Source organism: Crocuta crocuta, unplaced genomic scaffold (assembly GCF_008692635.1).
Source record: "Crocuta crocuta isolate KB4526 unplaced genomic scaffold, BGI_CrCroc_1.0 scaffold37, whole genome shotgun sequence".
Taxonomy (NCBI): domain Eukaryota; kingdom Metazoa; phylum Chordata; class Mammalia; order Carnivora; family Hyaenidae; genus Crocuta; species Crocuta crocuta.
The window spans coordinates 1,411,630-1,427,885 of record NW_027532040.1 but is presented as its reverse complement, the minus strand read 5'-3'; the positions used below and the strand labels follow the sequence as shown (position 1 = coordinate 1,427,885).

The window sequence follows — 16,256 nt, the reverse complement described above, 5'->3', positions numbered from 1 at the left end:
GAGAAAAATGGATGTTGTCATTAAGAGATTGCCAAGATTCTAGGTCTGTCTAGCTTAAAAGCTCTTTCAGGGGCACATGGGTGGCTCAGTTAGTTGAGTTCGGCTCAGATCATGATCTCATGGCTCGTGAGTTCGAACCCCGCACCAGCCTTACAGCTCTCAGCGCAAAGCCTGCTTTCATCTTCTGTTCCTCCCCCATTCATACTCTCTCTCAAAAATAAACAAAACATTAAAAAAATATTTTTAACTCTTTCATCTCATTACAGCCCATTGCATTAATTAATTAATCTGTCAGAGCAAACAGAATATATACATAGCACCAAATTATACTGGCCAATTTTAAAGTCAAAATAATTATCATATTAGTATAATAATCCTCCTATCATTTCAGAAAAAGGAAATATCATTAAGAACTGTGATGATCTGAAATTAAGTTGAAAGCCGAAGCCAAACTTAGGACAGGAGTCTAAGGGTCCAGTCCTACCTAACCAGCCTTACCTCTGCTTATTCCTCTATGCAAACCCCAACTCATTTAAAAACACTTTTATGGTATAGTCTTAGTTATGTACTTCCTAAGAATTTAACTACAATCTGTCATCTGCTGAAGCCATTGAAGATTTTATAGAAGGTAAATCCAAAAGACTACCTTTTCCACCTCACCTGCACACTTCTAAACCCTAAACCCTGTATCACTGAAGCTAACTCTACACCTTAGGCTCTAGAAGAGGGCAAGGCATGACTTTTTCCTTATTCCACTCTAAAGAAAATGTTTTAACATCATGGAATCTTTAGGGATATTGCCAGGCCTGACTATTAGGGTTTGTACCTTTTGTTACAAAGAAGCAGGAATGTAGATGGATTCAGGTAGCTAGTCTTAACCTTTCCCCCCTCTTTCTTTGTCTATTCTCACCATCAGGGAAATCTAAACTAAGAGGGGCCAGTGGACCTTGTGACTTACACATGGCATAGCTAAATACTCTGGGTTAAGAGACTGCATTGGGATTAGAAGTTTGGTATCAAAATTAGTAATAAGTACCATTGATTTTTCTTGGGGTATCCATTCTACTCCCCAAAGATTTGGGAATTTAGGACCTTGTTCCCATTTTATTCCTTTTGTTATTCTGTCGGATAATAACGCAGACTGCTCTTTTTCTACATTCTAGGTTTCTTTCAGAAAACACCATTCAAAGTATATCTACAATGCAGATACTTTCATCACCTTAATTTGTACCATCCTGGTCTATAAAAATATCATCTGTTGACTGGGTTACCCTAATATCCTCCAGATAGCCTCCCTGTTTCTGTCTGTGCCTTCCTGTGGTTTATTCTCAACAAAGAAGCTAAGAGAATTTTTTTTCACCTTTTATTTTGAAGTAATTTTAGACATACAGGAAAGTTGCAAAAACAGAACGGAGAAGTCCTGCTACCCTTCACTCAGCTTGCCCTAATGTAAACATCGTGTATAACTATAGTACAGTTATCAAAACTAAGAAATTAACATTGGTACAATATTAACTAAACAATATGCTTTATTTGAATTTCATCAGTTTTCTATTAATGACTTTTTTTCTATTCTAGAATTTGATCTAGGATTCCACATGACATTTAGTTCTCAAATTGCCTTAGCCTCCTTTAATCTGTGAACAGTTGTATAGTATCTTCTTGTCTTTAATGGCCTTGACACTTTTGAAGAGTACTGGACAGTTATTTTGTAGAATGTCACTCAATTTGAGTTTATGTGATGCTTTCGTATATTTAGATTGATGTTATGCTTTTTTTTCACAAGAATACTACAGAAGTAATGTGCTCTTTCTTAGTGTGTTAAGTCAGGGAACATGGTGTAAATATGTTACTGGTGGTGTTAATCTTAATCTCTTGGTTAAAATTATATTTCCCATATTTCTTCATTGTAAAATTGTCATTTTTCACTTTGTGATTATTAAATATCTGAGAGGAGATAGTTTAACTCTATACGGATAATCCTATTTTTCCTACCAGCATTGTACATGGGCTCTCTTTTCTTCACATCCTCGCCAACCCTTGTTATTTCCTGTCTTTTTGATAATAGCCATTCTGAAGATATGAGTTGATGTCTCCTTATGCCTTTTACTTGTATTTCCCTGATGATTAATGATGTTGACCATCTTACTGTGTGCCTGTTGGCTGTATATCTGTAGGTCTTCTTTGGAAAAATGTCTATCCAGATCATCTGTCCATCTTTTAATTGGATTTTTTTTGTTATTAAGTTAACTGAATTCTTTATATATTTTCATATTAGCCTCTTTACAGATAAATGATTTGCAAATATTTTCTTCCTTTATGTAGCTTGACCTTTCATTTTATTGGTTTCATTTGCTGTGCAGAAGCTGTTTAGTTTGATGGTCCCACTTGTTTACTTTTGCTTTTGTTGCCTTTGCTTTTAGGATCAGTGCCAAAAAATCATCGTAGGGAGTGATGTCAAGGAGCTTACCACCTGTTTTCTTTAGGAGTTTTATGGTTTTCAGTTTTACATTCATGTCTTCAAACCATTTTGAGTTAATTTTTTATATGTAGTATAAGATAGTGTTCCAGTTTCATTCCTTTGCATGTGGCTGTCCAGTGTTCCCAATACCATTTATTAAAAAGACAGTATTTTCCCCATGGTTTATTCTTGGATCTTGTATCATAAATTCATTAACCATATTTTCATGGGTTTATTTCTGGGCTCTCTATTCTGTTCCATTGATCCGTGTGTCTATTTTTTTTTTTTTAAGTTTATTTATTTATTTTGAGAGAGAGCAGAGGAGAGAGAATCCCAACCAGGCTCTGCACTGTCAGCACAGAACCCGATGCAGGGCTCACTCTAAAAGAGTGAGATCATGACCTAAGCCTAAATCAAGAGTTAGATGCTTAACCAACTGAGCCACCCAGGCACCCTAATTGCTGTGTCTGTTTTTAATGCCAACTTAGCATATAGTGCAACAATGATTTCAGGAGTAGATTCCTTAATGCCCCTTACCCATTTAGCCCACCCCCCCCTCCAGTAACCATCCATTTGTTCTCCATATATATATATTTTTTTAATGTTTTATTTATTTTTAGGAGAGAGAGAGAGACAGCGTGAGCAGGGGAGGGTCAGAGAGAGAGGGAGTCACAGACTGAAACAAGCTCCAGGCTCTGAGCTGGCAGTCAGCACAGAGCCCGACGCGGGGCTCGAACCCACGAACCGCGAGATCATGACCTAAGCGAAAGTCGGACGCTTAGCCGACTAAGCCACCCAGGCGCCCCTGTTCTCCATATTTAAAAGTCTCATATGTTTTGTTCCCCTCCCTGTTTTTATATTACTTTTGCTTCTCTTCCCTTATGTTCATCTGTTTTGTATCTTAAAATCTTCGTGAGTGAAGTCATTTGATAATTGTCTTTCTCTAACTGACCACTTTCGCTTAGCATAATACCCTCTAGTTCCATCCATGTAGTTGCAAATGGCAAGATTTCATTCTTTTTGATTGCCAGGTAATACTCCCTTGTATATATATACCAGATCTTCTTTATCCATTCATCCATTGATGGACATTTGGTCTCTTTCCATACTTTGGCTATTGTTGATAGTGCTGCTATAAACATTGGGGTGCATGTGCCCCTTTGAAACAGCACACCTGTATCCCTTGGGTAAATACCTAGTAGTGCAATTGCTGGGTCGTAGGGTGGTTCTATTTTAATTTTATGAGGAACCTCCATATTGTTCTCCAGAGTGGCTGTACCAGTTTACATTCCCACCAGCAGTGCAAAAGGGATCCTCAATTCTCTGCATCCTTGCCAGCGTCTGTTGTCAGCCATTCTGACGGGCGTGAGGTGGTATCTCCTTGTGGTTTTGATTTGTATTTCCCTGATGATGAGTGATGCTGAGCATTTTTTTATATGTCAGTTGGCCATCTGGATGTCTTCCTTGGAGAAGTGCCTATTCATGTCTTTTGCCCAGTTCTTCACTGGATTACTTGGGTTTTAGGTGTTGAGTTAAAGCTATATTTTAATGTCTAGTCTATTACTCAGTTAATTGGGTAACATGATGAACTCTTGTATTCTCCTTCTAACTTTTCCTCCCTTTAGTCTAACTTCTACCCTGTCTCAATGGTTAATTTTCTAAAGTATAAAATAATTACATCACTGCCATACATTAAAGCCTTTAATTACCCATTCTTTACAGATTAAAGTATAAGTTCTTAGTTGGTTGTAACCTATTTTCATTTTTATCTTCTATTAGTTCAACACTAGAGACCATCAACTCCATCCTTACTGATTGTTCTTTGAATAGTCCTTTTATTTCATACCTGCCTTCACATACACTATTTCCTTTATCACTTTTTTTTGGATCATAGTTCAAGAATACATTCAGAAACATTTGTTGGAGAGGTGCCTGGTTGACTCAGTCCAAAGGCGTCCAACTGTTGATTTTGGGTCAGGTCATGATCTCACAGATTGTATGTTCAAGCCCTGCATCAGGCATCAGGCTCTGTGCTGATCGCATGGAGCCTGCTTGGGATTCTCTCTCTCTCTTTTTCTCTCTCTCAAAATAAATAACTGAAAGAAAGAAAGGATGGAAGGAAGGAAGATTTGTTGGAATTGAGCCAAAAACTAGCATTTAATGAGCATGCTAGCCAAGGACTGTGAGTTTTTTTTATTATAACTTAACACCTATTCTGAAATTCATGTATGAGCAAAATTTCCTGCTTTTTTACTCTCCCAAAAATTGTCTGAGTCATCTTATACATAATTTATACAGAGATTTAAGTGTATGCAATCATAAAATTCAGTCAAGTTATTTCCTGCCCATGCAAAGAGGAAAATTGAAAGGCTCATGTATGTAGATTACTTCCATAGTACAAAATGTGAAACCTGTGAAACCTTGAAGCCTGTGAAACCTTGAAGTTTTTGTGAGTAAGTGTTACAGTTTAACAAGGAGTTAATTTGAGCAATGTTAAAAATTTGAGATTTTTTTGACTATGAAGATGAATTTGGTAAAATGTAATTTAGTTTGTTCCCTTGCATGCGCTTCCTAGGTTTTATTAGTGTTCCTAATTGTGGTATTGTTTCTTTAGGATACTGCTTCATAATTGTTGTTTTACAATCTAATTGGATAATTTTTTCTTCCATTAGAATGTGAAACATGTTGCAGAAACATTCAAGAAGCAGCTGAAGGGGGAAGGAAAAAAGTGCCACTGCCTGTCAAAAAAGACCAAAAGAAAACATGGGAAATACAACCACCAAATTTCGTAAAGCACTCATCAATGGTGATGAAAACCTGGCCTGCCAAATATATGAAAACAACCCGCAGCTAAAAGAATCCCTTGATCCAAATACATCTTATGGAGAGCCCTACCAGCACAATACTCCATTACACTATGCTGCTAGACATGGAATGAATAGAATACTAGGGTAAGTAATAGTGTAAACCAGTTAATAGTAAATTAGTGAAAGGGAAAAAAATGCTTGATCTTTGAAAATATATATGTACATATGTGCATGTTTTATGGTATTCTAGTAAATTAAACTTTCTAAAACTGATAAAGCCCAAGTTATTATGATTTTGTTTATTATGCCAAGTTAGACCAGAAGTTTTAGTAGTGAGGCTGGTTCACATATTTTTGTGGCTGTAAATAAGTTTGATCTTCAGTATATTTCATGGTATGATATCTTGATAATAATTTAGTGTTTAATTTATACCATTTCAGTTCTAGAAAACTACTTACCAGCTGTCAAAAAATGGTGCCTACAGCAAAGTTTTAAGCTCTCATTAGCTAGTTTCAGGTGACAAAAAGAGGCATTTGCCTTATCTAGTCATGATTGGATTATGTTTCCTTTCCTTTAATGGAGTTCAGTCACTTGAAAAGACTTCTAATAGCAAAGCATTTCCTTAAAACCAAAAATATTAAGAAACTTAAAATCTCTTCAACAAGAAAGCATTAGTGACAGAAAACATTTATATATGAAGATTCATGAGAATGAAATTTTATATGTGCTAGCTTATAAAATGAAAGACGCAGAAGATAATAGTTCTGAAACACATTTAGTGATTGTAGAAGTAGATACGCAGCTAGAGAAGTCTGATGCTAGAAGACTAAAGAGACACTTCCTTGTTTACTCAATGAAATTCAGTCCGTAAAGCAGTATTCAAAGCTCTTTAGAATTTGATTTAAAAAAACTTTCAACCTTTTTAATGTATCTTTTAATACAAATTGTTGTTCAGCTTAATCTGTTCCTTTTGGTTTCTCAGAAACATGTCCTGTGTGCTGTTTGCCCAGTGCACGCGGCTCTCTTGGCAGATCCCCTTCCTTACTCCTCTTAGCTTTCTCTTTCTTATCTAAGTCTTACCCTTCTTCCAAGGTCCTGCACAGGCTTTATTTGTCTTCTTAGCCTGTCACAACCCAAAGGGAACCTCAATCTTTTTTTTTAACTTCTGGGGTTTTTTTCTGTTTGTATGTGTTGCTTATTTGGTATATACTGTATCATTCTCCTTTATAATTTTGTCTGTCTTCTCTCTACCTAAATATTTTTTATCAACGTTCCTTTGTACTTTTGGCATCTAGCATAGTATCTTATACAAAGTAAACAACAGTTTTATAAAATCACACAAGAAAATATTTTTATGGGGCTCCTGGGTGGCTCTGACTTCAGCTTAGGTCAGGATCTCATGGTTCCTGAGTTTGAGTCCCACATAGGGTGAGCTTGAGCTGGGCATGGGGTGAACTCAAGCCCTGCTTTGGGCTCCGTATGTGGGATTCTCTTTCTCTCCCTGTCTCTTCCCCTTGCTCACTTGCACCTCTTCTTTCTCAAAAAGAAAATATTTTTATGATCAGGAATTGTGAAAGAGAAAAATTACATGCATAAGTTAAGTCATCCTTACCCATGACTTTTTCTTTTTTTTTTCTTTNCTCCCAACACCATCTGTTAAAAAGGCTGTCTTTTTTCCATTGGTTATTCTTTCCTGCTTTGTCAAAGATCAGTTGGCTATATACTTTTGGGTCCACTTCTGAGTTCTCAATTCTGTTCCATTGGTCTATGTGTCTGTTTTTGTGCCAATACCATACTGTCTTGATGATGACAGCTTTGTAGTAGAGGCTGAAGACCCATGACTTTTTCAAGTAGATATCTCTGTAACCTCTTAAAAATAAAATAGGTATTTCTTGACTTAGTATTTCTGTAACCTCTCCATTTTGCATTTATTTTTTGTTTTCATTTTTCTAAAGATACCTACTTAGAAGCCACCTCCAACTCATCTTGTTTCAAATTTTATGTTTTTTCTTCCCAAACTGGGTTAATGACACTATTGTGCTGGTAGGATTTTGGCAAACATATTGAGTGCTTACTATTTTCTAGGCACTATTAACAGTGTCTGCATGCATTATCTCACTTAATCCTCATTACACCTCTGTGAGATAGTTTGCTGTCTACATTTCAGAGGTGAGAAAACAGGCACAGAAAGATTAAGCAACTTGTCAGATCTCTAGTAGCTTATAAGTGACAAAGCTAATTGCCTAGGCAGATGACTGTAGGCTTCAGGCTTTTTAACCACTATGATAGCCTCTTATCTTTACAGTTAGATAAACCTATGTGTCAGGGCTGCCTAAGCCACTTATTAGCAAGGCAAGTTATTTCATCATTCTGAGCTTTAGTTCCCTTATCTGTAAAATAGGTAGCTATTACATACAGCTTGTGGGACAATTTAATTAATGTTTTATATGTCTATCATGCTGCCTAGGATATAATATGTACTCAGTAATGTTCTTAACTTCTCATCTCTATAATCCTAAATATCTTCAAATCATCCATGACTTAACTCTTCTCCTTTACCTAACCTACTGCTAATATGAAGTTCACTAAGTCTTATCTCTGGAATTCACTTCTTTCTATTCCCATTGCCTCAAGCTTATCTCACTCTTACCAACCCTGTGCTCCCAATATTGAAATTATCTGATTCCTAAATGTTCTTTTTGCACCTCTTTTCCTCTCATAATCTCATGTCCAGATTAATCTTGCTCAAATGTATCTTTTTTAAATATTTTTCTGTCACGACAAAACTGTAACAATACCCTATTGTCTGCATTATTCCGTTTGGCTTCCAAAGCTCTCTTGACTCTGCCTTCATTCCACCCAGTCAGCCTGATTTCTCATTCCTCTCTAGCATGCTCTCCTCATCGGGTCTGGTTAATTGACTTCCTTTTTACTCTCCCCGCCTTTAGAAATGCCAGTCCCTTCACTTTATTCCTGTTATTTCTCGATTCTCTGATGTTTTCTTTCTTCTCTAACTCCCTCTCCTTTAAGTCCTAACTTGATTTCCGCCCTTTTCATTAATTTATCTACAACTACTCTGACCTGCAGTATTTTTTGTTTTCTGAAATTCTTACAACTTAGATTCTACACCATCTTATTATTAAACTCATCTTCTCCACTTCATTGTAAAGATTGTAAGTAAATACAATGCTAGACACTTGTTGGTAATATTCTCAATAGATTAGCTATTGAATGCTTAATCTATTAAAGCTTTCTTTTGTTAAAGTTAAATATTTTCAGTGAGATTACGGAACTGTTGTATTGCATTAGCTTCCTAACATTGAACACTACAATTAATATTTAGTATCAAGTCTTGTTACATGATTAATTAAAACTTGCTTGGAATACTAAAATAAAATATATTTAAATATTATTATTACTAAAATAATATGTATGTTTTAACATAAAAACCAAGTAGCAAAATATTTTTTAACCCTTTATAGTGTAATTTACAAATATACGTTCTAAAATTGGAAAACACTATTAAGAAAGTTATCTAATGCAGCGATTCTTAAGTGTATTCTGAGGACTCCTGGATCCTGAGACTCTTTTAGGAGGTACATGTGGTCAAATCTATTTTTGTACTAATACTAAAGTGTTATTTGCCCTTTTCACTGTGTTGATGCTTGCAGTGAAAGTGCAAAAACTGGAGGCTAAAACTGCTGATGCCTGTACATGAGTTAAAACAGAGGCACCCAATCTTACTAGCAATCATTGTATTCATTACTGCTAGCTACTTTCTGTTTTTTAAAAAAAGAAAAGCCAAGTGTTTCCCTCAGAAGTGTCATTGATGAAGCAGTAAAAATTATTAGTTTTAATTAATCCCCATCCTTCAGTACACATCTTAATATTCCATGTGGCAGATGGGAAGAGTGCCTGAAGCACTTCTGCGTACTGAAGTATGATGATAGCTTTGAGTAAGAACACTTGTTCTTTGTTTGAGTTTCAAGTTGAACCACAGCTTTTTTTCATGAAACACCATTTTAAACTAACCACAGCAACAAAAATGATGGTTATTCAGATTGGATACTTGGCTCACATTTTCTTAAAAATAAATTACGTGAGCCTATCAGTTCAAAGAAAAGCTGATAGTATTTGTTGAAAATGATGAGCTTTCAAGTGAGTATGCAAATTTTAAAAACTTGTATCACTATCTTTAGCTTGGCAGCTGCCCAGTACTTAAAGATTTTTATCATAAGATTGACAGTGTGGTGATGTGGGTTTTTTTAGTATTGTATGGTAGAAAGTGACAACATCTAGAAGATCTGCATAACTCAGTGAATCAGTATTTTTCAAAAGATAGTGTATGATTTTTTAAAGTTATGCATGGGCAAAAGATTTATTCCAAGTGCAAGGTAGACCAGTAGATTTTAATGTAACAGAGTACAAAAAGTCATTGATATGACTTCAGATTTTACATTGCAAGTAATCCAAGAAGTGGCCACCTGTTAAATTTTTGGTATAGTATCAAATATGAATATTCACCGTTATCTGAAAAGCCATTTTAGAGTACTACTCCTTTTCTAACTATATAAAGGCTGAATTTTCTTCATATGCTTTGAACCAAAACAACATATCACAACAGATAGAATACCATGAGAGTTTGTGTTCTGTTAGCTAGACATTAAAATAAATTTGTAAACATGTAAAACAATGCCATTCCTCTCACTTAATTTTTTAATATAGTTTTTTTTTCATTTTAGGATGTTAAGAATGTTTAATATGTAGTGGGTTTTTTATGAATAAATATTTTTAAATGTCTGGGTTTTTTAAAATTTTTCAAAATGTTTATTTATTTATTTATTTTAAGAGAGAAAGAGAGAGGGAGAGAAAGAAGCCCAGGCAGGCTCAGTACTGTCAGCATGGAGCCCAATGTATGGCTCAATCCCATGAACTGTGACATTGTGACCTGAGCTGAAATTAAGAGTCCAGTGCTCAATGCTTGGGCATCTATCTGGGTGGCTCATTCATTAAGCATCTGACCTCAGTTCGGGTCATGATATCACAGTTTGTGAGTTCCAATCCCACATCAGGTGAGCATGAGCCCCGCTTCGGGTTAGCATGAGTCCTGCTTCTCTCTCTCTCTGTCTCTCTCTTTCTCTGCCTCTCTTTGCCCTTCATGGGACTGCCCCTCATGGGATTCTCTGACTCTCTTTCTCTCTCTCTCTGCCCCTCGCTTACTTGAGCCCTCTCTCTGTCTCTCCCTCTGGAAAAAAAAAAAAAGTTTGGACACTCAACCAGCTGAGCCACCCAGGTGCCCCAAGAAGTTATTCTTCATAACACCATTGTATAGAATAATGATAAATAGCATTTGCTCATCAGCATTAAATAAACAGCAAGTCTCTTTCAATTATTTGTGTCTTATATAGCTTCAAATATTTCACTGTACTTAATCTTGTAGACTTTCTAAAAAATTGATGGCCATGATTTTCTCATGATGCCTCATTTAATCTGGAGTACCTGTCTTCTGTCTTCAGTATATATACCCTGGGCTCAGCTTGGCTAGATTCTTAACGCATGAAATGTATATGGATAGACAAAGGTAAATATACTTAGTCAAGGGCCTAGGGGCCAAAAAATAAATAAAGCCTCTGTGTAGAATAAGACCTTGGTTTTATCACTATTTCCTTAGCTTTATGGTACCTGCAACAGCAGGCATAACTTTCCTTTCTTCTTAGGCAGAATAATAAAGCAAAAGAAGTGTAGTTTATAGTTTAGCAGCTCCATACCACTCTGAACCCAAATGCTCTATACTTACCTTATACCACACCACATTGCCTCTGTCATGAGGAATTAAATCCATATTCATAAATAGTACTTAATGTAGCAAAAAAACTGTTAGACTTTGCAGTCAGTGTGTCCTAGTTGGTATATATAACTTTTTACTTATATCTTCTGGAAAGTCATGTATAAAATGGGAATTATAATGCTCATTCCTTAGATTTTACAGAATAGCCTTGTTTGCTTCTTTGGAAATAAAAGGGGACTATCTTATGTTGTAAATAAATCTAAAACCTTCATTAGACCATGCATGAATATCAAGCTTTCAGAACTAAAAGAGTTTCTAATTCTTGATTTCTGTTTTTGACTCTTCTATTTTAGGAGTTAAGTTCTTTTAATGGATTAAATGGATTTAAATGGATTGAAGTTCTTCTCTCCTACCCCTCCTTGCCTGCAAACCCCATAAGGACAGGGACTTAATTTGTTTTCTTCACAATATGTCTGAGTTTTAGAATAGTACCTGCCAAGTAACAACTGCTCAATAAATACTTGTTGCATGAAAGAGAAGATTTAAAAGGAACTGAAGGTACATGCATATGTTTAGTGATTGGGAGAATAAGAATGTTAATGATAAGAAATTGAGTCTCTGGCAGAGCCGATTATTATTTTGGAGGGAGCTCAGATGAATATGAAATGATAGTGGAATATGCAGAATAAAGGAGCCTATAAAGAATTAAAATATGGTCTAGAGGTCAGACAAGAAGTCAGACACGGTGATAGAGCATTAACAGTTATTACAGAGGAAATTATAGAAACCTTTAAGAGAACCATGATTCCAGGGCACCTGGGTGGCTCAGTTGGTTAAGCATCCAACTCTTGATTTCGACCCTGTCATGATCTCAAGGTTCCTGAGATCAAGCCCCGTATTGGGCTCTATGGAGCCTGCTTGGGATTCTCTCTTTCTTTCCCTGCTCCTCCCCTGCTTTCACTTTTGTCTGTCTCAAAATAAATAAATAAACTTAAAAAAAATAGGGTGCCTGGGTGGCTCAGTCAGTTAATTGTCCAACTTCAGCTGAGGTCATGGTCTTGTGATTCGTGAATTCGAGCCCCATGTCCAGCTTTGTGCTGACAGCTCGGAGCCTGGAGCCTGCTTCAGACTCTGTGCCTCCCTCTCTCTTTGACCCTCCCCTGCTTGTGCTCTGTCTTTTTCTGTCTCTTTCTGTCTCTCTCAAAAATAAACATTAAAAAAATTTTTTTTATTAAAAAAAGAGAACATGATTCCACCACCATTGTCTGTCATTTGAGTTCTGATAATACTTTACCATTTACAAAGTATATTCACAGAAACCATTGAAAGATAGATGACTTTGAGAATAGATTTGTTCTCTGAAAGGAAGGAGTGTATATGGAGAAGAAAATGGATTCAAGAACCTAATTTGCTTTCAGTAAGGGGTTAGGAAGTAGAGCTGTCATCATGGGTAAAAGAAGTTGTGCTAAAAAAATTTATGATACATTGATAAAAACAGAGAAGGACGTAAACCATAAGAGACTCTTAAAGACAGAACAAACTGAGGGTTACTGGAAGGGAGATAAGTGGGGGGATGGGGTTAAATGGGTGATGAGCATTAAGGAAAACACTTGATAGAATGAGCACTGGGTGTTATATGTAAGTGATGAATCCCTGGGTTCTACCCCTGAAACCAGTATTCTACTGTATGTTGACTAACTTGAATTTAAATAAATAAATTAAAAAAAAAAAGATTTGAGAAGGACAATGATGATGAATTTAGCTCTTAGGAAATTCCTGGTGATGTGAAGAGTTCCATTTCAATGCAGTGATAAGATTAGAGTCATATGGAAGTGGAGATGGTAGAAGAAATAGAGATAGCAGTTACAAACTGGTCATTTGAGAATTATCAGTAAAGAATCTAGAAAAACAGATCTCAATTCTTTTATATTTATTGAGGGCTGCTTTATGTCTCAGTATGTGATCTATCTTGGAGTATGTGCTGTGCACACTTGAGAAGAAAGTGAATTCCGTGGCCTCAGGGTATAGAGTTCTACATATATCTGTCCAGTCCATCTGGACTTGAATGTGTTATTCAAGTCCATTGTTTCTTTAGTGATTTTCTGTCTGGTTGATCTATCCATTGCTGTAAGTGGAATATTAAAGTCCCCTGCTATTAGCACATACTTGTCCATAAGATTGTTTCTGTTTGTGATTAATTGTTTTATGTATTTGGGTGCTCGCATATTCAATACATAGACATTTATAATTGTTAGCTCTTCCGGATGGATAGACCCTGTAATTATTATATAATGCCCTTCTTCATCCCTTGTTACTGTCTTTACTTTAAAATCCAATTTGTCTGATATAAGTATAGCTACTCCAGCTTTCTTTTGATTTCCAGTAGCATGATAGGTATTTCTCCATCCCCTTAGTTTCAATCTGAAGGTGTCCTCAGGTCTAAAATGAGTCTCCTGGGGGAGAGGGGGAAGATGGGCGTGGAGGAGGGCACTTGTGGGGATGAGCACTGGGTGTTATATGGAAACCAGTTTGACAATAAACTATTTGTAAAGTAAATAAATAAAATGAGTCTCTTGTAGACAGCAGATAGGTGGGTTTTGGTTTTTAATCCATTATGCTACCCTGTGTCTTTTGATTGGAGCATTTAGTCCATTTACATTGTGTTATTTTTGAAAAATATGGGCTTAGAATCATTGTGTTCTTTGTAAGATTCATGCTTGTGGTGGTGTCTCTGGTAGCTTGTGTTCCTTGCAACATTTCCCTCATAGAGTCTCCTTCAGGATTTCTTGTAGGACTGGTTTAGTGGTGATGAATTCTTTCACTTTTTGTTTATTTGGGAAGACTTTTATCTCTCCTTCTATTCTGAATGACAGGCTTGCTGGATAGAGGATTCTTGGCTGCATATTTTTTTCTATTTATCACATTGAAGATTTCTTGCCATCCCTTTCTGGCCTGCCAAGTTTCAGTAGATAGGTCTGTAACCACTCTGATAGGTTTCCCTTTGTATGTTAGGGCCCTTTTATCCCTAGTTGTTTTCATAATTCTCTCTTTGTCCTTATATTTTGCCAGTTTCACTAGGATATGTTATGCAGAAGATAGATTCAAGTTAGGTCTGAGGGGAGTACTCTGTGCCTCTTGGATTTCAATGTCTGTTTCCTTCCCCAGATTGGGGAAGTTCTCAGCTATAACTTGTTCAAGGACTCCTTCAGCGCCTTTCCTTCCCTCTTCCTCTTCTGCAATTCCTATGGTATGGATATTCTGTTTGATTGTATCACTTAGCTCTTGAACTCTCTTTTCATGTTCCTGGATCAGTTTATTTCTCTTTTTCTCAGCTTCCTCTTTTTCTATAATTGTGTCTTCTAATTCACCTGTTCTCCTCTCTACCTCTTCAACCCATGCATTGGATGCCTCCATTTTATTATGTGCCTCATTTATAGCATTTTTTAATTCACCACAACTATTTTTAAGCTCCATAGTCTTTGTAGCAATACTTCTTCCATGCCTTTTTCAAGCCCAGCAATTAATTTTATGACTCTTGTTCTAAAGTCTTGTTCAGTTATGTTGTTTATATCTATTTTGAGAAGTTCTTTAGCTGTCATTTCTTCCTGGAATTTCTTTAGAGGAGCGTTCTTCTGTTTCGTCATTTTGGCTAGCTTTCTGTCTCTTGTTAGTTTTAAAAGGTTGATATGCACTCTGCACCTGCAAGTACTACTGTATTAAAGAAGGGTCTTTGACTGCCCAGGGCCTGTCCTTTCAGGAAGTGTTCATTGAATGGTGTCTCTTGGTCTCTCTTGTTGAGACTTTGGTTATTTTATTTCCCTACTCGTAGTGGTATTTGGGATTCTCCACCATGTGTACTTTGACTTGTTTCTTGAGGTAGCCCTGGAAAACAGACTCCAAACACACAGGGAACAAGGGTACACAAAAGCGCAAATCCAACAAACATGCAAACCGAAAGGGAAAATGAAAAAGAAAAAAAGGGGGGGGGGAAGAGGAAGGAGGAAAAACAAGTAATAAAAAGAAAAAACCCAAAAGACAAAGGACAATCTAAAAGCATAAAACCAGAATTCCCAGCTACAAATACAGAGCAGGGTGTATGCAGTGCTGATGGAAGAGCATATACAAAGAGATAAATGACAGGGTGGGGAGAAAAGGAAATTGGACAGTGACCAGGCAGAGAGACTAAGAGGCTTAATTCAGAGAGAGAAAGAGCAGAATATGATAAGAGGTGAGGAGAAAGAGAAGAAGATAATGTTACTCAGAGAATCTATAGAGTCTGATTACTCAGAGAGAGAGAGAGAGATAGAAACCTAGTGGTGGAGGTGTAGAATATACATCTAGAGAATGGATTAAATGTGACTGTTTAAGCAAACCAAATTCCAGAGTGCCCAGGCCAGCAGAAGGGAGGGATACAAATGAGACAAGGGAGGGGCGCCTGGGTGGCTTAGTCGGTTAAGCTTCCGACTTTCGCTTAGGTCANAGGGAAAATATATCTGAATAGAAAAAATTGATCTAGAATTAATCATGGCAGTGCATCCATGTTGGTCTTGCCCCAGGCTACCTTAAAAAAAAAAAAAAACCAGCTCTCAAGGGGGCTGGGGGTTTGGCGTGGTTTGGCGTAGGCAGGTCTTAAGCTTCCACTGCCGCCTGCGGGCTGCTCCCTGAGGTCCCACCTTGGTGGTTGTGGGGAGAAAAATGGTGGTGCCCCAGTCCCTTCTCGAATGAAATGTTGCAAATCACTCTTTTGGGTCTGATCTCCCTGTGCCGCAGGCGTAGCCAAGGTGGTCTATGCTCTATGTCCCAAGCCACTCCTCGTTTCCAGATCATAGTCCGCGCGCCCTGTTGATACTGCTGGAAATATAAACTCACAGGCCAGATCCCTCCCAGCAGTTTCAAGCTGGCAGCCTACCTGCTGGGGATCAAGCTGGAAGAGTGGTGGAGCGGCTTCAGGCCATGTTGCTTCCCCTCCGGATCAAGTTGGAGAGCAGAGGAGCAGTTTCTCCTGGCGCCGCCTGGGACTGTGGCTTCTAGCTCAAAGTCAGCTCCACAGCTGGAAACTGGATCGCTCTCTGTCCCGAGCTGAAGTTTTTCTCTTCTCCAGTGACAGGGACAGTTCCTTGAGCAGTTTCAGCCACTCTTTCTTTTCCCCTTGACTCACCATGGCTCCCCGCAAGGGAGGTTCTCTCCCCTCCCTCTGTGT

At 37.3% G+C, this 16,256-nt stretch overlaps 1 protein-coding gene across 5 annotated transcripts in view; it reads left to right on the top strand.

Annotated features, from left to right (window-relative positions):
• ANKIB1 (ankyrin repeat and IBR domain containing 1) overlaps positions 1 to 16,256 on the top strand; it is a 135,233-nt gene that overhangs the window by 37,539 nt on the left and 81,438 nt on the right. For 3 of the 5 annotated variants that reach the window (XM_077776248.1, XM_077776249.1, XM_077776247.1), the window contains exon 2: positions 5,134 to 5,412. In XM_077776248.1, the coding sequence (XP_077632374.1) occupies positions 5,225 to 5,412 (188 nt within the window). In that variant the 5' untranslated portion in view covers positions 5,134 to 5,224. Of the gene's footprint in view, positions 1 to 5,133; positions 5,413 to 8,144; positions 8,442 to 11,553; positions 11,615 to 16,256 lie in introns of those variants that run through there. The other 2 variants (XM_077776250.1, XM_077776251.1) reach the window with 2 other exon arrangements.